Below are 24422 nucleotides of genomic sequence, written 5' to 3' on the forward strand. Positions count from 1 at the left end.
GGTAAGAGAGAATAGCATGCTTTCAGGAGCTTTGGAAAGCTAACGTCAGAATAAAACATTTAACAACTGTTCTCCTTGAATTCTCTCTAAAAATCAAAAAATTGACAAATTTGGAAGAAAAAGTCAGGTGAGGGTTTAAGAGTCCAAGACCGCCTACTGTGTTAGTCTCAGCAAAAAAATATCATGGACAAAACTTGTTTTGCTTTCATCACAGAAGTCCAATTTTTTACATGTATTATTCTAGGGCCATTATGGTTTAGGAAAATGAATTTCGTCATTTTTCAGTGGTTAGATTTGGAGATATTAATTTTTCATGTGTTGGTGGTCAGGTTACGGGAATCCTCGTTTTGACTTTTTCAAATTTGCCCTTAAAACTTCTTTTCAATGCAAGTTATGCGAGGAAAAACATTTCATAGACATAGCATGAATATCAAAGATGAGATATATGTGAGACATATGGGCATATTATGTCTTTTGCCTGTTGTAATTACAAAAAAAGTGGAAATAGGGATTCCTCGTAACTTACTGTTATCAATGCAAAAAGGCACACTTAAAGCAGAGTTTATTGTTTCTTTTTTAGTAGACAGTTGAAAGATGACCTCACTTTTATTTGTATGTGCATACAATTAGTGATTGTAGTTGATATATTAGGTTTCAATAATCATTTTCCTAAAAAATAGGGATTCCCGTAACCTCAGCTAGGGTTTCTATCTATTAAACCAGAATAGTTGGACTAAAAAACATTGCAAAATCATGTTGTGACTGGCAATGATATGATGGATTGGTATGTATAAAGACGATACAGAGACACATTTTTTCTCAATTGACCTTTTCTCATTTGACTTTTCCTAGAGGTTACGAGGAATCCCTATTTGATAGCAAAACAAATGGAGACAAGATGCAAAAATGTTTGGAAGTCAATTTTGTCGAATGAACTTTTAATTATTGTTCGAGCACTAGTTAGCAAACATATAATTCAAAGAGAGGATGGATGTTATGGTGCCCTCAGTGTAATTTCTCAAAGAACTTCCATTTCAGTGGTCAACCAGCTTGTGAGGAGGTGACTGTCCCCCTACTCACTGCTGTACTGGTAACTCTTTACAAGTAGCGTTTGCTAAGTGCATTCTGCAGCAGGTTTGATGCACTGCATGCACAGGGTGAAGAGATGGAGAGTCTAATTAGTGAAGGAATTAACCTGAACATCTTCAGATGTGGAAAGTAATTTATGCTCTATTGCAAGTACCAAGACTACCTTTTGACATTTTTACGTCGTCCTCAGAGTCAGCATGGCAAACATGGGTAGGTGGTGCTGAAATAAACTTTGCAAGAACAACTATCAGGTGCCTAGGTGGTGATATGAACCACCCAAGGATGCCAAAGACGTAAGCTTGGGTGTAGGAATACCTGAAGTACCCTCCAAAATATTCTGGATATGAAATAAACAACTATGTACAGTGAGTCCAATAAGTATTTGATCCCTTGCTGATTTTGTTGGTTTGCCTACTAAAAAAGACATGATCAGTCAATAAATGTTATGATAATATGTATTCTAATATGGAGAGACAGAATATCAAAAAGAAAATCCAGAAATTAACTCAAGAGAATATATATTAATTTATTTCCATTTCATCGAGCAAAATAAGTATTTGATCCCCTGCCAACTGATAACAGTTCCGGGCCCACAGACCAGATGGGCACTTCCGATCAACTTGTCATCTGAATTAAAGACACCTGTACATACTAACATGCATAAAAGACACATTGAATCAGCAGAATCAGTCCGTAGTATGAGTGAATCAGTCACACTCCAACCTCACCAGCGTGGGAAAGACCAAAGAGCGGTCAAATGATATCAGGGACAAGATTTTAGACCTGAACAAAGATTAAATGGGCTGCAAAGCCACAAGAAAGAGACTGGGTATTAATGACCCAACTGTTGATGCATTTCTTCCAAAATGTGAGGAATACAAAATGACTATCCATCAGCCTGTCTGGGGTTCTATACAAGATTTGACCTTTTGTAGGGATTTGATAATCATGAGAACAAAAAGAAAGCACCCTAGACCTGTGCAGGATGAACTAGGCAATGATAGCAAAGCTAGTGGGGCCAAAATCACTGAGAACACTACTGGTAGCAGCACTTAATGCCACAGAGGTTTAAAATCCTGTAGTGCACACATGGTACCTCTACTTCGGAAGGAACATTTGCAGTCCCACCTGAGGTTTGCTAACGAACAGCAGACTGGTTTAGGATATGATAAGGAGGTGCTCTAGTCAGATGAAACCAAGATCAAGCTGTTTGGCATTAACACAATTCAATGTGTTTTGAGAAAAATAACTGCTGTCTATGATCCCAAGAACACCCTCCTCACCATCATGCGTGAAAGTGGTATCATTATGGTTTGAGGGTGTTTGTCTGGCCAAGGCACAAGACAACTTCACATCGTCAACAAATGGATGGAGGGAGACATGTAATGTGCAATACTGAGTGCCAACGTCCTTCTCTCCACCACTACACTGACAGAGGGCCATTTTTTGATCTCCCAGCATGACAATAATACGCAAGATACAGTCTAACCAACGAAGGAGTGGCTCAATAAGAAGCATATTAAAGTCGTGAAGTGGCCTAGACAGTCTCCAAATATTAACCCTATAGTAATTCTATGGAGGGAACTGAACCTCACATTTGCCAAGCTACAGCCACAAACTATTAATGTTTTAGAGATAATCTGCAAAGAAAAATGGGCAAAAATCTTTTCTACTATATGCACAAACATTGTCATCAACTAAAAGAAGCATCTGACCTCAGTGCTGGACAACTAGGGCTTTGCCACAGAACACTTTATCTTCTTTAGCTAGAGGGGTCAAATACTTATTTGCCTAAATTATATACAAATAAATTAAAATATATTATTTTAAGTTATTTTCTGGAATTTCTTTTTGATATTCTGTCTCTCCATGTTTGAATACATATTATCTTAAATTTATAGACTGATCATGTCTTTATTAGTGGGCAAACGGGCAAAATCAGCAAGGGATCAAATACATATTGGACTCACTGTATATGACACCCAGTTAGTAAAGACAGTGTAGCATAATTGACATGTAGAAGTTGGGAAACTTCACTTCACTTCACTTAACAATAAAGACATTGATACGTGATTAACTTGTAGAAGGGTGGTACATGAGTTTGCCTACATTAAATGGCATCTACACACCAAGAGCTTTCAGGAAATGTATAGTTTTAGGTACCTAGATGTTGGAATACTTGAGTTGCCCCCTAAAACATATTGGCTTTGAGTTGAGTTAGTCGGCATGCGAGGCCCGGTTACTGAAGACCTTGACGGATAATTGACATGTAGAAGGCTTGGACATGGCTTTGCATACATTAAAAGGCATCTACTAACCAAGAGCTTTCAGGAAATGTATAGTTTTAGGTACCTAGATGTTGAAATACTTGAGTTGGCCCCTAAAACATATTGGCTTTGAGTTCACTTAGTCGGCATGCGAAGCCCAGTTGCTGAAGATCTTGATGCATAATTGACATGTACAGCCGTCTCCAAAAGAGTTGTCGCCTATCCATCTTTGTGGAATAACAGCTAATAACCTGACTTTCAATTAATCACTTGGCTTCAGAAGTCACTCATATGAAAGCTACAACTCTCCCGAATGAAAATGTATGTACAAAAATAAATTTCATGCACCAAAGAAAGATTGACCCTTTAATGAACACAGACAGGGCAGATTTTCACAAGACAAAAGTTTTGTCGCCTATCGAACACAATGTGAAAATGAGCAGATAAGTCACTTCAAAACACTTCAAATACGCAGATCGGGTGTCATACTTCATCAATGAGTCACTCTCACCTCTTCAAAAAAATCAACTTTGGCCTTAGGTGTATGTTAGGGTCATTGTAATCATGGAAAGCAACACAATGAAAAACAATGAAGGTCAATTAGAGATGGCGACATATTTGCTATTCGTAGAGCAATAAATGTTTAAATTCATAAAAGCCCCCAAACACCTGCAGCATGCATGCAGGTCCTCATAAGAGCTGTTTCCCTGTTTCCTCTTTTGGAGACGGCTGTAGAACGGTGGTACATGGCTTTGCATACATTAAAAGGCGTCTACGCACCTGGAGATTTCAGAAAATATTTTTAGGTACCTAGATATTCGAATACTTGAGTTGACCCCTAAGACATATTGCCTTGGAGTTAACTTTGTTTGCGCTTGAAGCCTAGTTACTGAAGATCTTGATGCATAATTGACATGTATAAGGGTTGTACATGACTTTGCCTACATCAAGCGGCAGCTACTAACCAAGAGCTTTCAGGAAATGTATAGTTTTAGGTACCTAGAAGTTAGAATACTTGAATTGCCCCCTAAGACATATTGGCTTTGAATTCACTTAGTCGGCGTGTGAAGCACGGTTAGTAAGGACATTGACGCGTAATTAACATGAAGAAGGGAGGTACATGTCTTTGCATACATGAAATGGCATCTACAAACCAGGAGCTTTCGGAAAAAGTATAGTTTTAGGTACCTAAATGTTGGAATACTTGAGTTGCCCCCTAAGACATATTGGCTTTGAATTAACTTTGTCGGCATGTGAAGCCCGGTTAGTAAAGACATTGACGCGTAACTAACATGTAGAAGGGTGGTATATGGCTTTGCCTACATTAAATGGCTTCTACACATCAAGGGCTTTAAGAAAATGTATAGTTGTAGGTACCTAGATGTTGGAATACTTGAGTTGCCTCCTGAAACATATTGGCTTTGAGTTCACTTAGTCGGCATGCAAAGCCCGGTTGGTAAAGACATTGACACGTAATTAACATGTAGAAGGGTGGCACATGGCTTTGCATACATTAAAAAATATCTACACACCAGGAGCTTTCAGAAAATGTATAGTTTTAGGTACCTAGATGTTGGAATACTTGAGTTGCCCCCTAAAACATTTTGGATTTGAGTTGAGTTAGTCAGCATGCGAAGCCCGGATAGCAAAGACCTTGACGGTTAATTGACATATAGAAGGGTGGTACATGGCTTTGCCTACATGAAATGGCATCTACACACCAAGGGCTTTCATAAAATGTATAGTTTTAGGTACTTATATGTTGGAATACTTGAGTTGCCTCCTAAAACTTATTGGCTTTGAGTTCACTTAGTCGGCGTGTGAAGCACGGTTAGTAAAGACATTGACGGTTAATTGAAATATAGAAGGGTGGTACATGGCTTTGCATACATTAAATGGCATCTACACACCAGGAGCTTTTGGAAAATGTATAGTTTTAGGTACCCAGATGTTGGAATACTTGAGTTTCCCCCTAAGACATATTGGCTTTGAATTCACTTTGTCGGCGTGTGAAGTCCGGTTAGTAAAGACATTGACGTGTAATTAACATGTAGAAGGGTGGTACATGGCTTTGCCTACATTAAATGGCATCTACACATCAAGGGCTTTCAGAACATGTATAGTTGTAGGTACCTAGATGTTGGAATACTTGAGTTGCCCCTTAAAACATATTGGCTTTTAGTTTACTTAGTCGGCATGCGAAACCCGGTTAGTAAAGACATTGACACATAATTAAGATGTAGAACGGTGGTACATGGCTTTGCATACATTAAATGGCATCTACACATCAGGAGATTTCAGGAAATGTATAGTTATAGGTACCTACATGTTGGAATACTTGAGTTGCCTCCTGAGATATATTGGCTTTGAGTTAACTTAGTCGGCGGGCGAAGCCTGGTTAGTAAAGACATTGATGCGTAATTAACATGTAGAAGGGTGGTACATGGCTTTCCATACATTAAATGGCATCTACACATCAAGGGCTTTAAGAAAATGTATAGTTGTAGGTACCTAGATGTTGGAATACTTGAGTTGCCTCCTAAAACATATTGGCTTTGAGTTCACTTAGTCAGCATGCAAAGCCCGGTTGGTAAAGACATTGACACGTAATTAACATGTAGAAGGGTGGCACATGGCTTTGCATACATTAAAAGGTATCTACACACCAGGAGCTTTCAGAAAATGTATAGTTTTAGGTACCTAGATGTTGGAATACTTGAGTTGCCCCCTAAAACATTTTGGATTTGAGTTGAGTTAGTCAGCATGCGAAGCCCGGATAGCAAAGACCTTGACGGTTAATTGACATATAGAAGGGTGGTACATGGCTTTGCCTACATGAAATGGCATCTACACACCAAGGGCTTTCAGAAAATGTATAGTTTTAGGTACTTATATGTTGGAATACTTGAGTTGCCTCCTAAAACTTATTGGCTTTGAGTTCACTTAGTTGGCGTGTGAAGCACGGTTAGTAAAGACATTGACGGTTAATTGAAATATAGAAGGGTGGTACATGGCTTTGCATACATTAAATGGCATCTACACACCAGGAGCTTTCAGAACATGTATAGTTGTAGGTACCTAGATGTTGGAATACTTGAGTTGCCCCTTAAAACATATTGGCTTTGAATTCACTTTGTCGGCGTGTGAAGCCCGGTTAGTAAAGACATTGAATTGTAATTAACATGTAGAAGGGTGGTACATGGTTTTGCCTACATTAAATGGCATCTACACATCAAGGGCTTTCAGAACATGTATAGTTGTAGGTACCTAGATGTTGGAATACTTGAGTTGCCCCTTAAAACATATTGGCTTTGATTTCACTTAGTCGGCATGCGAAGCCCGGTTAGTAAAGACATTGACACATAATTAAGATGTAGAACGGTGGTACATGGCTTTGCATACATTAAATGGCATCTACACATCAGGAGATTTCAGAAAATGTATAGTTATAGGTACCTACATGTTGGAATACTTGAGTTGCCCCCTAAGATATATTGGCTTTGAGTTCACTTAGTCGGCGGGCGAAGCCTGGTTAGTAAAGACATTGATGCGTAATTAACATGTAGAAGGGTGGTACATGGCTTTCCATACATTAAATGGCATCTACAAATATAATCAAATATCATCTAAAATATATTAGCTTTGAGTTGAGTTAGTCCGCATGCGAAGCCCGGTTACCGAAGACCTTGATGGATAATTGACATATAGAAGGGTGAGACATGGCTTTGCATATACATTAAACACAATTTGGAAACACCACATCGCCTTCACCGTCTCCATAATTTATTTCGACATTCTGTACAGTCTCATTACGTTCCTTGTCCTTATGAACTGCTGACGGTTTATTGTTGTAGTGTAGTAAAATAAGGTCCCCTGCAATAAGATATTCCCCCCAAAATTCGGTAACACTTTACAATAAGGTTACATGAGTAATGACGGAATAATGTCTGAAGTAATGATTGATTAATACTAAATAAACATATGATTCGTGTATGCAGTAATGTCTACTCCATTAGTAGTCATGAATTACTCATGGTTGGAGTAATACTGATTCACTATGAAGTAAATGTGGTACATCAAGAGTTAATTAAGAGTGTGAGTTCCAAATGTTAGTAAATCATGTGTTAACATTGCTGAAAAAGATCCTACCATATATTTCCGATCATACATGAATCAGACCTTAATTAACAGTGCATGAGTAATAATGGAATGATATGGTCAGTAATTCCGATTCATGGTCTGTATTTATGGTGAAATATTTTTTTATTATGTTGAAATATTTGTTGCAGTTGTAAGTAAATGTGGTTCATCGTTGATTAATTAATTGCAAGATTTTACTTATCCAGTATTACCACTGCGGAAAAAAGGCATGCCATATCGATCTAGTGACAGTCATACCTGAATCAGACCGTGGAAAGAGTGAGAGGGCACCCAAGAGGAAGGCGAACTTGGAGAGAAATTGTGTGATCCTCCAGATCAGGGTCTGCTGGTTGTAGTGGCTTATGTGTGAGATGTGTCTCACGTTTGGATGCAAACAGCCATCTCTGGAGACCTTTGTATTTGATATGATATAATCGGAATTACTGACCATATCATTCCATTATTACTCATGTACCGTTAACTAAGATCTGATTTATATATGATCGGAGAGATCTTTTGCAGCAATGTTAACACATGATTTACTAACATTTGGAACTCACACTCTTAATTAACTCTTGATGTACCACATTTACTTCATAGTGAATCAGTATTACTCCAACCATGAGTAATTCATGACTACTAATGGAGTAGACATTACTGCATACATGAATCATTTATTCACTATTAATCAATCATTACTTCAGACATTATTCCGTCATTACTCACGTAACCTTATTGTAAAGTGTTACACAAAATTCTTCCTTTAATTATTAGATGGTGTGGGCAAGCGATGCACATTATTTATTAATTCGATAATTGTTAGTTGATTAACCTCATTGATTGACTTAAGATTAATTGATTCAACTTCAATGCAGTACCAAGAATACCAATAAAACATTTTATTACTTTACATTACATTTAGTTGATGCTGTTGTCCAAAGCAACTTACAGATACAGTATTTACATTGGTTACTGTCCCTGGAGCAGAAGGGGGGAGGGGATCTCTTGTGTAAAATCCTCCTTAATTTGGGCCTGATATATACACTCACCGTCCACTTTACGTAATAGCAACACCTTTACAACTGTTCATTGAGGCAAATTTCTGATCAGCCAATCACATGGTGGCAACTCAATGTATTATGCATGTGGACATGGTCAAGATGATCTGATGCACTTCAAACCCAGCATAATAATGGGGAAGAAAGGTTACTTACATGACTTGCGTACCATTCAAATATTTTGAGAACATACTTTTTTAAGCTATATAAAATGCATTTTGCAATGCAATGCAATGAAATGCCCAATACAAAAATGTCAATTTACATTTGCTAATTTACAGCCACGGTTAACAAGATCCATAGCTTGGCAAAGGCCTAGGCCTCTCCAGTTAGCTGCCAACTGTGTATTCTCTGTGGTCAAACTGGGGAACGACCACATGATCACCTTAGATGGTCCCAACCATAATTTCCTTGTCCTCCCTGATAACCTTTTTATGTTCTTCTCCATTGAATGGACATAGCGTCTGTTGGCATCTCATCTTCACCCCCCTTTTGCTGCGCTCCTCCTGTCCATAAATATGAGCATAGACCTGGATTGTCCTGGATGTTTGGGGTAGTAAGGGTCTCGGAAACTTTAATACCTGTACATGACTGATTACATGTTGCTGTCTTTTCAAATCAGTTACGTGACAATATTACTACATGGTATTTGTAATGTAAGGCATTACACTTTTGTAAATCAAGCTCATAAGTCATGACTCTTTCACCTTCCATCAACAGCATACAGACTAAAAACTAGCAATGAAGGTCTCAGTACGGTTCAGTTCCAAGGGGTCTGGGTACACTTTGAAGCGTTCACATATGCACAGAAAATGCTGAGTCACAGGTCTGAGTTCACTTAAAGGGTTGAAAGGGACCAGGTGTGAAAACCCTATAAGTCTATACTGTCTATGTCTATACCTAAAGTATGGCTATGTTTGCGTGGGAAAGTAAGAAATGTAATTTTAATTCTTTGTGTGACCAGTACATGTAAAGATATTGTCAATAAAGCCGACTTAACTTGACAGTGTTGACCTCAGCAACTCACTTTTGGAAGAATGATCATTAGTGGTTGACTAAATACTTTTTTACCCCACTATACATAATAATAATAGCAACACCAGAAACAACTATATCCCTGGGCATAGGTTACGGGAATCCCTATTAGTAGTTACGGAATCCCTACTAGTTACGGGAATCCCTAAAAAGTTACGGGAATCCCTATTTCAGGTTACGGGAATCCCTATCATTCTCTAAAAAGATACAAGGAATCCCTAATAGGGATTCTCCGTAACCTGTAGGTTACGAGGAATCCCTACTTCAGGTTACCGGGAATGTCTCTCCCATATCTCTCTCTCTCTCTCTCTCTCTCTCTCTCTCTCTCTCTCTCTCTCTCTCTCTCTCTCTCTCTCTCTCTCTCTCTCTCTCTCTCTCTCTCTCTCTCTCTCTCTCTCCCAAAAGTGAAAAGAGAATGAAACATTTTTCTTGACATGAAATGGAGGGGGAAATATGCTGCCCATTAAGTTTGTGGTCCTTTGAACTGGAGAGATGTAATGTAAGCACTCCTCTTGGATGACGCTCACCATCTGAGAGTCATAAGGGCCCAGAGATCATCATGTGATTTCAAAATGCTGTGCTGAGCTGAGCGATCGAGCAAGCAGTTTTGGCAGCGTTGTGGCATAATCTGAATGGTCGGGAGAGTGGAAATATTGAAGGAATGGCTGTGAAATGGAGGGGGGGGGACTGGCAAGGGATACGGTGGGGGTTATTTCTTCAGCACAAGCACAGCACACAAGAGCACAAGATCAGAAGTTTTCAACACTATTGTACGAGAGTGGAAATATTGAAGGAAAGACTCTCAGATGGGAAGAGGGGCTTCATTTATTCAGCACAAAAGATCACAAGATCAGAAGTATTCAGCGCTTGCCTGTCCTGCACGTCTCGTCACTCCCTCCCTCATCGCTCAGGATTGCTGGATTAGTTCATGAGTGCGTATGGAAGCCACCCGATACACACTGTAGGCTGCTGCTGCTGCTTAGAAAGACAATAGACTGACAGGAGCGCATTTCACACAAGTGAGAAGGAAATTCACTCTCCGCACAGCCCGCAGGCACCCAGAGGAGAATGAATAAATAAATCTAGTAACAGACACACACGCACTCATGCACCACAAAGTGTATTTTTGTGTGTCAGAGAGCCGGGGGCACTAAGCGATAAGGTGGTGTGTGGTAGACCAGGATGACTCAGGTGGCTCAGAGCCCCTCTATTGCCCACACAGGACTATGATGTGATTAGGGGCCCCCATAGGTGCCTCCATTTATTTTCTCTCAGGGGCCCTGCATTTCTAGAAGTGCCCCTGACAGACATGCTGTGTTTCTCCTCCTCCTTCTCTCTCCCTCTCTCTCTCTTTCTCTCTTTCTTTCTCTTTCTATTATACATATTTATTTCTCTCTATCTATTTATCTCTCTCTCTATTTGTGTCTCTCTCTCTCTCTCTCTCTCTCTCTCTCTCTCTCTCTCTCTCTCTCTCTCTCTCTCTCTCTCTCTCTCTCTCTCTCTATCGCTACAATCTTTGTCTCTCTCTCTCTCTCTCTCTATAGGCTCTGTGGGGAAGAATCTGGCCAATAAGCCCAATGTTTATGTGTCCAGCACAGCTGGGGCTCGGTGGAGAGAGGTAACACACACACACACACACACACACACACACACACACACACACACACACACACACACACACACACACACACACACACACACACAGACACACACAACCTTTCTATGACACATACATATGCACATGCTGTGTGTCCTCTGTCGCGCGCACGCACGCACAGCTTTTCTATGGCACATACATATACACATGCCACACACACACACACACACACACACACACACACACACACACACACACACACACACACAGCTTTTCTATGACACATATACACATTATGTGTGTCCTATATATACACACATTGTCTGTCTCAGGTTACTCGATCAGCGTCGGTCGATTTGGTCGGCTTGGTCGGGTTACTCGGTCAATGCATCGTGTCTGGCACGGTAATGTTTGGGTGGCCATGCTACTCCTCATCAGTTCACGCCTCAACATCTTGTGTCAGTGTCTGTTCACTTTATGAAACTACTCAACATGACTTGCACATTTCCTTAAATATTTATATCCATTGAACCAGATTCTTGGTTTGAGTGCCGGGCTACTTCTTTGTGTCAGTGCCATAGGGCTTCGGCAAAGCCCTGCTTTTACTAAACTATTTATTCTCCTGGTTTGGTCTGGTTTGGTTATTACATTACATTACACTACACTTAGCTGACACTTTTATCCAAAACAGCTTTTTAAAGTAATTACAGGGTATTATAGGGTGTTGGTTACAGTCCCTGGAGCAACATAGTGTTAGGTGCCTTTCTCCAGGACATTTAAGCCATTGAGTGAGTTAGGGAGTGGAAGGGTGTGATTCGAACCTGTGACCCTCGGATCTAAAGCCCATCTCCCATCTCTCCTGGTTTTTGTTTTCATCAGGCGCTGGCAGGCCCCCACTTCTACACTTGGGGAGACCATGGAGGAATACTGATGGCCATCGCCCAGGGGGGCTCCACAACCAAGCTCAAGTGAGTCTCGATTTAATACCTTGAGTCACCTCTATTGCCAACCTAGGCTGATCAGCTACATGGCATGTATACCATGTCTCAGTTAATGCTTTCTATAGAATGACAACTGTTTTTCAATGTATGCACACCTATGAAGCAGTGTCTTGTTTTTTTAAACTGTATTACGCTTGTGCAATGCTCCAAGGAACGTTCAAAATAGTGAACTTTAAATACAAAGTGGTGTATTTGACGTGTAACGACCACTCTGCTTTGCATTGTGGCTGTATTACCACCTTGCATAATCTTGCTGCCATGCGCTGTCGTCAATCATTGTTTTTATGTAGCATTATAGAGAGTTGTGTTTAGTTGTTATGGATTTCAAGTGATGAGAAATTGAAAATTATTTAGCTATCAGTTTCTATCTCAGACATCCACCTGTCTTTTTTAATCAATAATGGAAAAAACGATAACGTGACAGGGGGACTGGCATGCCTGCCCCCGAAATGAAGGCCTCTTGGCAATTTTCTCACCAGTATGCCGAGTTGCAGTTGGTGGTCATCTGTTGGTGTGCTAAGGTTTCGATCCTCTTCTGTTTTATATGTTGGTTTGCTAACACTCTGTGCGTTCCTTCCCAGGTTCAGCACCAATGAGGGCGAGACGTGGACGGACTTTGTGTTCTCCAAGCGCGAGGTGTACGTGTACCAGCTGCTGACGGAGCCGGGCGAGAAGAGCACCATCTTCACCCTCTTCGGCTCCTACGCTGACCAGAAGCACAGCTGGCTCATCCTGCAGCTCAACGCCAGCGACGTGCTCGGTAAGGCCAGACACAGACTCAGACATTTACACACAAACTCACACACACTTACACACACTTGCACACATACACACACACAGTTGAACGCCAGCGATGTGCTCGGTAAGGCCAGACAAAGACTCACACAATTACACACACACTTACACACACTTGCACACATACACACACACAGTTGAACGCCAGCGATGTGCTCGGTAAGGCCATAGAATGACACACCTACACACACACACGCACACACTCACACACTCAGAGCCAGCGTCATACGCTGTTTGTGTTGTAACACCTCATTTCATTCTGCCCTCACAGACACGCACGCACACACACACACACGCACGCACGCACGCACGCACGCACGCACGCGCGCGCGCGCACACACACACACACACACACACACAGCCGAAAGATCTCAGATAAGGTGCTTGAAATCAGATGTGGATTTAGCTTAAAGCTAAATATAACTTTTGCTAGTGTAGAGTCGCAATAACTTGTTGAGTCATTGGTATTTGTTTCAGGTTTACAATAATTTCTTACGTTTCTTCCGCTCCGCTCACCCAGCGTACCCAGAATACAGAATTCCACCCACTCGCTTTGCCAAGAGCAGTTTCTGGACTGCTTTCAGTCAGACCACAGATACTGTGCACGAGATAAAGATGTTGACTGTTAACAGAGAGGCTAGTCCCATGATACCGGCTTTGAGGGGGGAAAGCATATTGTTGTAGTGAAATTCAACAGCGCTCTCTTCCGCATAGCACGTCTATGCTGTTGTTTGGGATATTTCTGTGAACCTCAAGTAGGCAAACGGAAGGGGATTGGGGAATTAAATGCACAGATGGCTTAGATTTGTCTTGCATACATTCACAAGGCCTCATCTTGGCTGCAATTCACACACTCACTTTGATAATGAACTCTCTGTGCTCCAAGAATGTACGTATACAGTATATGAGAGCAGAATGCATTTCCATGCACGCTGTAGGAGACTGAAGATTTTAATTACGCTTTTGGCCTTGTCATCTTTGCTCCTATTATGTTCATATTTTGTTTTGGGGTTTAGAAATATATATAGATGGAGGAGATCAGCATGTTTATGTTGTTGGATGATTATATGATTTTTATAATGAATTAGATGATGATATTTGTTTCTATTTCGTTTCTCCTGACTGCCAGAAGCAGTGCTGCAAGCACTAGAAACTCATCCAACAGTGATTACATATATTTTTTACCTCATTGTCTCACCACTCTGTTTTGCGTACCTGCATGTGTGTGTCTGTGTCTTTGTCTGCTTATGTAGGTTTCTGTCTGTGTCTCTGTGTGTGTGTTTGTGTCTGTCTGTGTCTTGTGTATGACTGTGTGTCTTTGTGTCTGTGTGATTGTCGCCTCATGCAGGGGTGCCGTACTCTGAGGGCGACTATAAGAGCTGGTCTCTAATTATAATTAGATGATGAATAATAATAAATAATAACCTTTCTTAACCGTTACCTTTGACTCACCGCTCGGTTTTGTGTTTGTGTGTTTGCGCCCGTGCGTCATCCAGGGGTGCCATGCTCGGAGGGCGATTACAAGAGCTGGTCCCCGTCTGATGAGCTGGGTAACGGCTGCCTGCTGGGCCGGGAGATGGTCTTCAAGCGCCGCACGCCCCACGCCACCTGCTTCAACGGGGAGGACTTTGACCGGCCCGTCACCCTCTCCAACTGCTCCTGCACACGCCAGGACTACGAGTGGTACGTGGTGGGTCAATGACATGACACCACTTTGTTGTGTTCCCATGATTTGCTTTAGTAGAAAAAGGTTAAAGCTGTATTATGTAGAATGGTAGCCAGAAACTTTTCCATCTGTATTTGTCAGTCCCTATTTCTCCATTACTCCTCATCCCTCCTCCATATGGGGGAGCTGAGGTGTGGCCAATGGTTATGGAGTTGGACTGTAGATCACAGGATTCAATCCCCACCCTTATCAATCCCTTCCTCCCTCCTTGACTGAAGTGCCCCTGAGCAAGGCGCCCACCCCATATTGCTCCAGGGACTGTAACCAATACCCTGTAATATCTGTAAGTTGTTTTCGATAAGAGTGTCAGCTAAGTATAATATAGTGTATTGTAATGTAATATAATGTACCGGTAATGTAATCTTCTGTTCTCCATAGTGACTATGGCTTCAAGCTGAGCGAGGACCTGTCCCTGGAGGTGTGTGTTCCGGACCCCGAGTTCCTGGGCAACCTGTACGCCCCTCCTGTGCCCTGCCCCGTGGGCACCACGTACCGCCGCAGCAGAGGGTAAGGAAATGTGTCAAGGTGGCAATATGAGGAGGAAAAAAAGAAAAGCAAAGATATAGCCTCTTAGTGCAGATGGGCCCGCCGGCAGGTGTGTGTGACTCTGCTCAGAGTCCCTTGTAGTTGGACATTTTAATATTCACTGAGGCCATGTGGAACATCAGACCATTCACAGGGCATCACTGAGTGAAACAGGAAATGTGCAGGCACTAGAAACGTTTCTCAACTGACATGGGTCTTGCTATGCATTTGTATGATTATAGACCTCGGTAGTGAAAGGGTAACTTGAGCACATTTTAACCATATTATAGAGAGGTATGTGTATTGGCAATAGCTAATAAAAATGTAGGTGGTGTTTTGGTCTTCGGGATCTGAAACGGTGTGCGTGCGTGCACTCTTGAGTGTTGGCGTACTCTCTGCTCTAGGTGGTCTTACAGTATGTTTGTTGCATGAAGAAAAATCGGCCTCTGCCAAAGGATTATGATAAGGACTAATCTTAACAGCGGTGGAGATATCACGGTATGGGCACGACTGGTCCGGGATCAAGAGATGCCTTATATGTGGGCAGGGTATGCGTGAGTTGTATCATCCAAGTTGATGGTGTTTTTGTGCAATCATAAAGGCTGTGGAAGCCCCACGCAGCACAAAACAGATCAAAAGATAGTACTGTGCCTGTTTACTCATAAACAGAAAAGCATCTGATATTTGTCTGCAGGCTGTTACATTAGTATACTCTCTTGACTTCCATTGTGCCTGTGAAAGTCTATAAAAGAGTCAACTGTCAAGCGTTTTTCTCTTCTTGCATAATGAAAAGCAATGACATCGCACCCTTTTTTTGGACATTTGATGTTGAATGTCAACAGCGGCTGGTAAGCTTACAGTAGGCGAAAGTCGTGTGACACAGAGTGTGAAAATTGTTCCCCAAAGCAAAAGGCAGAAAGTCATACATATTTCATTTCAGTCCTGGGGAAATAGAGACACTCTGCAACCCACTTACAGTGTTCCTGTGACCCAGTTTTAATGCTGCAACCCACCAGTTGAGAAACACTGCTTTAGACAATAGGCTTTAATCAAGGAATAAGCACAAGTATAAAGTATGAAGGCAAAGCTGTATTAAGCTCTTTCTAGATGGATTTTTTTCATTCCCAGACTTTGGTTTCGTAACAATGCTGCACACACTAGTGCATGCACTGATGCCAGTGCAGAATCATGAGACTGAATCCATGTCTGAAATGGTCACTTCACCGTTTTGTATACTCCTCTAGGGTGCGAGTTGCATACTTTCCTCCTCAGCTTGTCAAAGAATCGTTGCTAACCAGTTAGCAACTTAGCAGGTTGTCAATGGGAAATGGCATTGCAACCAAGTAAGTTGCTAACTTTGTCCACTCATTGCTTCTGCTCGTGAAGTTCACTGGTTTCCCTCTCGGGTCAACTTTGACCTGGGAATGACATCACAGGTGGCAAGCAATCAAGCTTCCAATCATATTCTGCGTTCTTTCTTATTGGCGTTCCTTTAATCGCGGGAGGGACAGGACGTTAGATGTCACATGTCAGTTGTACTTATTGCTAATTTCATTAAGCCAATGGGGTGGGGGTGGGGTCTTTGTTCCTGGGCCTTGTCACATGGTATGTGTCTGGAGCCAATTACGCATGAATGATGTCGTTGTACTGTTGGGAGGACTGTCTGTGTGTGTGTCTGTGTGTGTGTGTGTTTGTGTGTGTGTGTGTGTGTGTGTGTGTGTGTGTGTGTGTGTGTGTGTGTTGGGGATTGTGGGTGGGGGGGGTTATTTTGGGAGCAGCATCATCTTGTGTCAGTGAACGTGAAAGATGTAGGGCTGCGACTTACCACTGGAAAGACTTGCACTGTACGACTCCCCAGTGAGGCACTGTCATAGTAAAAAAAAAACGGCAGTCTGGCACAAAAGGTCGGTTGTCACTGCGGGAACTCTGACCACAGAACACTGCTCCTTTAGGACCTTTTACATCCGGCCAATTTTGAGTGGGGAAACTTTTGAATGTACGCAAATAGCCCTTTAAAAAACCTGCTGCAAAAATTGGTACTCATAATAAATAAATAGATGCTAACTTGCTGAGTTAGCACTGAGGCTACTGTCAGTGACTTAAACAAAATTGCTCAGGTGTGCTTTCTTGTGTGGGATGAGCTTAATTGTAAAACTAAACATCCTCAGGAAAAAAAGACAAACAAACACAAGAGATGCTAAGCTTACTGATTTAGCATCTGGAGGCTATACTGTCTGTGACTGACTGGGCATGTACGTACGTAAGCAAAGCATCAGCAATATTATGGTCTTTAATTAATCACTAGGGATGGGTCTGCTATCTTCTCTTATTCAAGTAACAGCTGCTGTGAAGTCATTAAATGAAGCGTGTGTAGTGTTCGCAGCTGTATGGTGAGATTGAGCTGTTGACTTGATCCCTTCGGGCGGCTAATCTTGACCTTATCATGGGAGTCTGTGGTCTTAGTAGTCTGGCGCCTTGGAGAGTGGGAGGATATATCTTTATTTTAGTGCTTGGAATTGATGTTTAGAGAAAACACGTGTTAAAAAAAACACTGTGGTAAAAGCTTAGAGGGTAAGAGGACAAAATGCGAAATGTTAGTCGTGGTGTTTGTAGATATACATTATTGATACTGAAGGAATTCATGTGTTCATGGAGATATTGACCTCTCCACTGCTGCCACACCGACAGTATAGCCTGCTCTCAACATTCATAAGAAAAACAAATTAATTTTATATCTTAACCGACTGAGCTTCAATTCATCACCTCATAATCCACCTTGAGATGACAACCTTGAGAGTCTTCCTCACTCTCCTCATTCTTCTTCACCATAGATGAGATTAGAGGAGTGTGTTTCTACAAAGACAGAGCTTATCTATGGCTTAGTTGTAACAAAGAGGGCTAGATTTGATAAAGCCTTAGGATTGGCCTTGTAGACAGGGAAAAGCCTCCTTGGTCACTGTTCAGAGCACGCTTAACACAAACAAGTCCTCACCTCTCTAACAATATCTGCTGGGGAAGTGTAAGCATTTGACAGTGATGGGCAACCTGGGTTCAGAAGCTACAATCCAGTTCCACATATCCCTTAAGACCTGGTTTTAGCTGTTACCAATAAGGACATTTGGACAAAGATTTTATAGGTTCTTTCTACTGTTTCTGATTTGGACAGTTAATACTTGTATTTACATGTGGAATATATGGCACTGCATTGTACATAGCCTCTGAATCCAGATTGCCCATATAGTTGGCCTTTGCTCATGGGTGTGATGGTGTTAATTTGCAGCCCTCACCTCTACAGCAGTGCTATGCAGGACTAGAGATGGGGCAGCTGTGTGGCATAATTGGTTAGGAAGAACACTTGAGTTTTATATACGTAGTGCCTTTCAAAGCACCCAAGGTCGCTTAACAGGGTATCTGTGTAGGTGTGTGTCGGTGTGCATGTAGGGGTGTGTGCTTGTTAAAAGTAAGGGATTTTGTTGTTGTGTGTTATTTCCAGGTACCGCAAGGTGTCTGGGGACAGCTGCAGTGGGGGAGACGTGGAGGAGAGACTAGAGGGGGAGATGCTGCCCTGCCCCGTGGGAGGTGAGCACGCACACATACACACATGCGTACGCACACAGGCGTGTGCACACGCATGTACACACACACACACACACACAGCCACAGGGAGGCTTTCTTACTTGAGTTGGAGCAATCGTTCATGGTAATGCATGGGGACGCGTACGGTACTGCTGAAATGGCCAGTGCCTGCAGATATCCCACTTACTATACTCAGGCTGCCAAGAGCCAATCACCTGCCAAACTGTACAAAGGCACCAATCCAATCGCGTTATACTGTATAGCATCATGACATTCCACTTTGGCATACATAATGGAAATAGGATTTGTTAAGCACGAAAGAAAGAGTTGTTAGACGAAAGAAAGAGAAGAGATAAGTTCAGGAAGTATTATAGAGAGTAGAGTACTAACCTTGACCAAAGGCAGATGAAAATAAAGCTGTTTTTAATTACTTTGATACTGTTGCGGCAGTTCTAATTTGAACAGGGAATCTGGTTCCATCATTTGGTAGCATAATGGCTAGATGCCATGTTTGGACAGAGGTGAGCCCCATCATCTCCATTCATTTACATTGCTCAGGTCTATGTACACATAATGGCTGCCAGGTTTGCTGTGAATAAAGAGTCTTGTGCTCTACCACTATGATTAAAACCCAAAGGTTTGACACTTAAGTCCTCCAAACTTTTCAAGTTTGATTCTTAATCAACAAATGGGTTCGCCGCCCATGATTTGAAAGCCTCTTCAAAAAGGGGGGTGACTTCTTTTTTATGTCGGCTTCCTCTTTGGCAGTGGCTGTCTCTTTGGCTCTGCATCTGGCCCACCTTGGCCAATGCTTTGGGTGTCCTTTATCCACCTACCCTAGTCCTCTGCTGGATTTGCCTAGAGTGCAAACGCTTGGTTGCTAGGTGTTAAGTTTAGGACCTTAGCCACACAAGTACTAGTGGAGAAAAGTTTTAAAGAGCTCCTATCTTTGGAAATAATAACATTGCTGATATTGCATGTAGTAATGAATTCACGGAGAAGAACACCACATCAACAAACTATTCTTGTAAGAAGTAAGGAAATAGTCGTCTTTGGCCTTGGCTATATCTTTGGCTCTGGTCGTTTATCCACCTACACGTCTGCTGGAGTTGCATACAGTGCGAGAAGTGTTAAGTGCACTGACCTGTGGTTAAGTGTGGTTCCTGTGTCATTATCAGTTCAAACAGAAATCGATGTTTGCTCTTCTCAAACTCGCTCTCTCTCTCACACACACACACACACACACACGCACACATGAATATGAGTGTTTGACTACATGAAATTCCCTAAAGCGATAATATAGTTTACACACACACACACACACACACACACACACACACACACACACACGCACACACACCGAGCAAAGGTACCCTTGGTGTTGCATTAGTGATTTGGGCATGCCGTATGGAATCTCGAGAGGGCAGGCAAGGACAAGTCCGAGCGTGTGCGGTAGCTCCCCCTCTTCTGTTGTGGCTCTAACTTAATTAAGGCCCGAGTTCTCCTTCCTGATTCTTTTCAATTGAGCTCGTCAATTTGCATTTGAATGTCACGCCATGGGCAAATGAAGACAATTCTGGTAATAGCTCAGGACCCCGACTAAGACTTGAAGCTTGAAAAGCTTCTATTGGTCTTATTGTTGCCTTAAATAATTAAAAATAATGAAACCGGGGTGCCACAGTTTCCTCTTTTTTGAAGGAGAAGAAGAAGAAGAAGAAGTAGAAGAAGAAGAAGAAAATTCTGAATTTGTTGATGGCTAAGCCTCTTCAACACGTTCTGCTTCCTTCTGTGCCTTAGGTGCAGATACTTTTATGTCTTTGTTTTTGTCGCTTGTAAAGTACTCAGTGCTGAGTGCATACAGTAAGTGATCGCATCCCTGTTGTCCGATAGCAAAGAATGTTATGTACTTTTCTGTCTCTGTCTGTGCATCTCTGTCTGCCTATTAGAGACTAATGAGTTTATCCCCCCGTCTTTTGCCATTTCCCCATTTCCCCATTTCTCTCTCTCTCTCTCTCTCTCTCTCTCTCTCTCTCTCTCTCTCTCTCTCTCTCTCTCTCTCTCTCTCTCTCGCTGTCATTCCCTCTGTCACTCTTTCTTTCTCTCCTCTCACCCTCTCTTTTCTCATTCACTCTACCGCTCTGCTATTTCTCTCTCTCTCTCTCTCTCTCTCTCTCTCTCTCTCTCTCTCTCTCTCTCTCTCTCTCTCTCTCTCTCTCTCTCTCTCCATCAGAGAGTAATGAGTTCATCCTGTATGCGGTGCGTAGCTCTATCCACCGCTATGACCTGGCGACAGGCACTGACCAGCGTCTGCCTCTCTCTGGCCTGCGCGAGGCCGTGGCTCTGGACTTTGATTATGAGCGCAACTGTGTCTACTGGGCTGACATCTCACTGGACATCATACAGGTGTGTGTGTGTGTGTGTGTGTGTGCGTTCGTGTGTGTGTGTGTGCGTTCGTGCGTGCGTTCGTGTGGCGTGCGTGCGTGCGCAAACTTCTCAATGGGACAATCCTGCCTAAATAAAGGATGAATGAAAAATGAAAATGAATGCTCTCTGCCCAACCCTCATCAGTGTGACCTGTGGTCTGCTTTTCCCCTCATCATCAGTGTGACCTGTGGTCTGCTTGTCTTGTCCCCTCATCATCAGTGTGACCTGTGGTCTGCTTGTCTTGTCCCCTCAGCGTCTGTGTCTGAACGGGAGCACTGGCCAGGAGGTGATCGTCAGGAGGGGCCTTCAGAATGTTGAGGCCCTGACCTTTGACCCCGTCAGCCAGCTGCTCTTCTGGGTGGACGCCGGTGCACAGAAGATTGAGGTTAGACCAACACAGACACACACACTCACAGTCCCTAACATGCTGCTCTTCTGGGTGGACGCTGGCACACAGAAGATCGAGTGGAGCGTAACTGAGACCAAACACACACACACACACACACACGTATGTAAACAAGCACACAATGTTCTCATTAGTTCAGAAGTGTCTCTGCGTCAGTGAATATACAAACATAAAGGGCAGATTAGACTTCAGCAACGGCCCTACCGTGGCTGATATGGTAGGGCACACGTTTACCACTTGGCCAACCCGGGTTCGATTCCCAGTCCGGGTCCTTTGCCGGTCCTTCCCCATCTCTCTCTCCCAGCTCACTTCCTGTCTCTCCTCCACTGTCCTGTCTCACAAAAACCAATAAAGGCTGAAAAGCCCCAAAAAAATACTTTAAAAAAAAAGATTAGACTTCAGCAACTGCGCGTGTCAAAAGTCGCTTGGGAGTGGCCACGAACCAACTTTGCCTTCATGCATCTGCGCCCGAGGTCTCTTCGCGAGCCACATTTGAAATAGCGCGATTACCTTCACTACATTGCAAGCACTGTGGTCATTATTAAGCAATGTTGCTTTCTAGCCCAGTTAGCTAAGTATTTTTCACACAAACTGCAAAGGCAATGTACTGGTACCATTATTTGACATACCCAGTCTGTTTTCACGTACAGAAAATGCAAGCATGTAAACAGTTGACTCTGCCGATATGTGTTATCATTCGGTGGAGGAACAGGCTACAGTAGTAAAACTGCAGGCATTGTGCCAAGATGCATTGTTTGTTAATTAGCTTGTAGCTTCGTGTATTTACACACATTTCCACACAAGACATTAATATAACAGAATACAACTTTGCTCGCGCAAACTACCGGCATTGCGCTGCCACAAGAACAAGGAAGTAGCGAGACGACCAATCATAGCGCCTTTTTGTCTGTCTTTTTAGTCAGGATTTTTTCGAGGTGCTTTTTGGACCTTTACTGAAGCAGAATGTGGTGTCTTAGTTGGTATCATGATGCGCAATACATATTTATGCAGAAATCGCCACATCAGCAAAATGCTTCTCAGAAATGCGGAAGCAGAGGTGTCAATCGGTCAATGAAAGCAGAAGTCTGTGTTGATCTTGTTCCTCATCACAGACTTTTATAAAATTCCATCCTTCCCTGAAAACGGCAAAATCTATTGAGAATGTTTGGAATGAAGTTGCCAGCAGACAACCGACCAAGCAGAGACAATCACACACACCAATGCTGGCAAACATATTCTCCTTGCCCAGGGCTTTAAAAAAAAAAAGAAAGCTTCCACACAGGAACACAGTGTGATGTTTGAACTGTACATGACCCAGGCCCATCTCCAGCTTCCTCATTATCATTTTGCTTTTGAAAAGAGCCAGACTTGCTTGCAACAACTGTGTGGGTGTGTTTGTGTCTGTGTCTGTGTCGGTGTCTGTGTCTGTGTCTGTGTCTGTGGGTGTATGTAATTGTGTCTGTGTGTTTCTGTGTGTATTTGTAGGTATCAAACCCCGATGGTGACCTGAGACGTACTCTGCTGAACTCCTCTGTGCTGGAACATCCCCGGGCTTTAACAGTGCTACCTGGACAAAGGTACGTTGCACTGCAGTAGCACACTTTGCGCTACATCAGTGGTTTCCAAACTGGGGGGTAGTGAAGGTCCTGCAGGGGGGGTTGCAGAGGGAAGGGAATACAGTACAGTGCTACCTGGACAAAGATGCATTACACTGCAGTAGCACACATTGCCGTCACTACATCCTAACTGAACAAGCTGGCTTGAGAGAGTAAATAACGGTCATTTTGTGTGTATTCCTCCTTCACGGGATCCCAACACTTGTATCTTGACTGAACAAACCAGCTCACAGAGTAAATAAAACCAGTTTTGCCATGTACACTGTTCCTTCTGCCTGTGATCCCAACACAGATGGTTTCAGAAATTCGTTTTTTAGCTTTATTTCTCAGTATCCATCCATCCATCCATCTCAATATATGTATATAAATACATTTCAACATTCTGAACCTGGGCTGTCCACCTGCGCAGTCAACACAACTCTTCACTCATATTACTATTTGATAGTGGGTATCTCAGAAATTGGCCATTAAGTGTGAAATTCCTATACATTTGGTATTCCTATACATTTGGTATAATCTTGGTTTAATCTTATCTCACCCGATTGCCTGTGACTACAGTACGTCCCTTAGTAGTTGAATACATTTACATTCCTGTCTTTTCTACACTCTCACTACGGTCCCTTGAGAATACACATATAGATCGGGCGAGCTATTGTGTTAGTGTGCATGGTTTCTTCTTTCTTCTTCTTTTTAAAGGAAGGCACAGATGTTTGTGTTCACCTCCTCATTTGAATTGTTAAAATGTTGTCATCAAATGGTTCTAAACAACGCTGTGGAAAGCTGAGAGCATGATCCTCCACTCCTGCCTGCCTGCTGTGTTTGTTATGGCGCTTCAGCATTTGCCCCAGAGCCACTTCCTCACTGCATTTGCATAAACGCAAAACAACTCCGGGATGCCAACCCCCAATTCCCCACCCCCACCCACTCACCCATCCAACCCTCCCGTTCAGCGCCCCATCATTTGTGCATTTTATGAACGTACTCACTTATCGCGTTCTGGTCTCAGTGTATTGAATCAATATGAAATACTGTATGTGGAATGAGTTCAATATACTTAATTTAGTTCACAAATAACTATCTTTAGTTCAGCTTGATGCTCTCCTTCCCTTCACACAGCTTCATTGGCTGAGGTTTGAGGAAATCCTGTGTCTACATTACAAACAAGAC

At 42.5% G+C, this 24422-nt stretch overlaps 1 protein-coding gene across 1 annotated transcript in view; it reads left to right on the forward strand.

Annotated features, from left to right (window-relative positions):
- sorl1 (sortilin-related receptor, L(DLR class) A repeats containing) overlaps window positions 1–24422 on the forward strand; it is a 102783-nt gene that overhangs the window by 26959 nt on the left and 51402 nt on the right. Inside the window, exons 11-19 of the mRNA XM_063207424.1 lie at window positions 11134–11207; window positions 12066–12154; window positions 12769–12947; window positions 14479–14665; window positions 15087–15215; window positions 18727–18812; window positions 21040–21212; window positions 21487–21618; window positions 23125–23216. Of these exons, the coding sequence (XP_063063494.1) occupies window positions 11134–11207; window positions 12066–12154; window positions 12769–12947; window positions 14479–14665; window positions 15087–15215; window positions 18727–18812; window positions 21040–21212; window positions 21487–21618; window positions 23125–23216 (1141 nt within the window). The remainder of the gene's footprint in view (window positions 1–11133; window positions 11208–12065; window positions 12155–12768; window positions 12948–14478; window positions 14666–15086; window positions 15216–18726; window positions 18813–21039; window positions 21213–21486; window positions 21619–23124; window positions 23217–24422) is intronic.

Source organism: Engraulis encrasicolus, chromosome 9, assembly GCF_034702125.1.
Source record: "Engraulis encrasicolus isolate BLACKSEA-1 chromosome 9, IST_EnEncr_1.0, whole genome shotgun sequence".
In the NCBI taxonomy this organism is placed as follows: domain Eukaryota; kingdom Metazoa; phylum Chordata; class Actinopteri; order Clupeiformes; family Engraulidae; genus Engraulis; species Engraulis encrasicolus.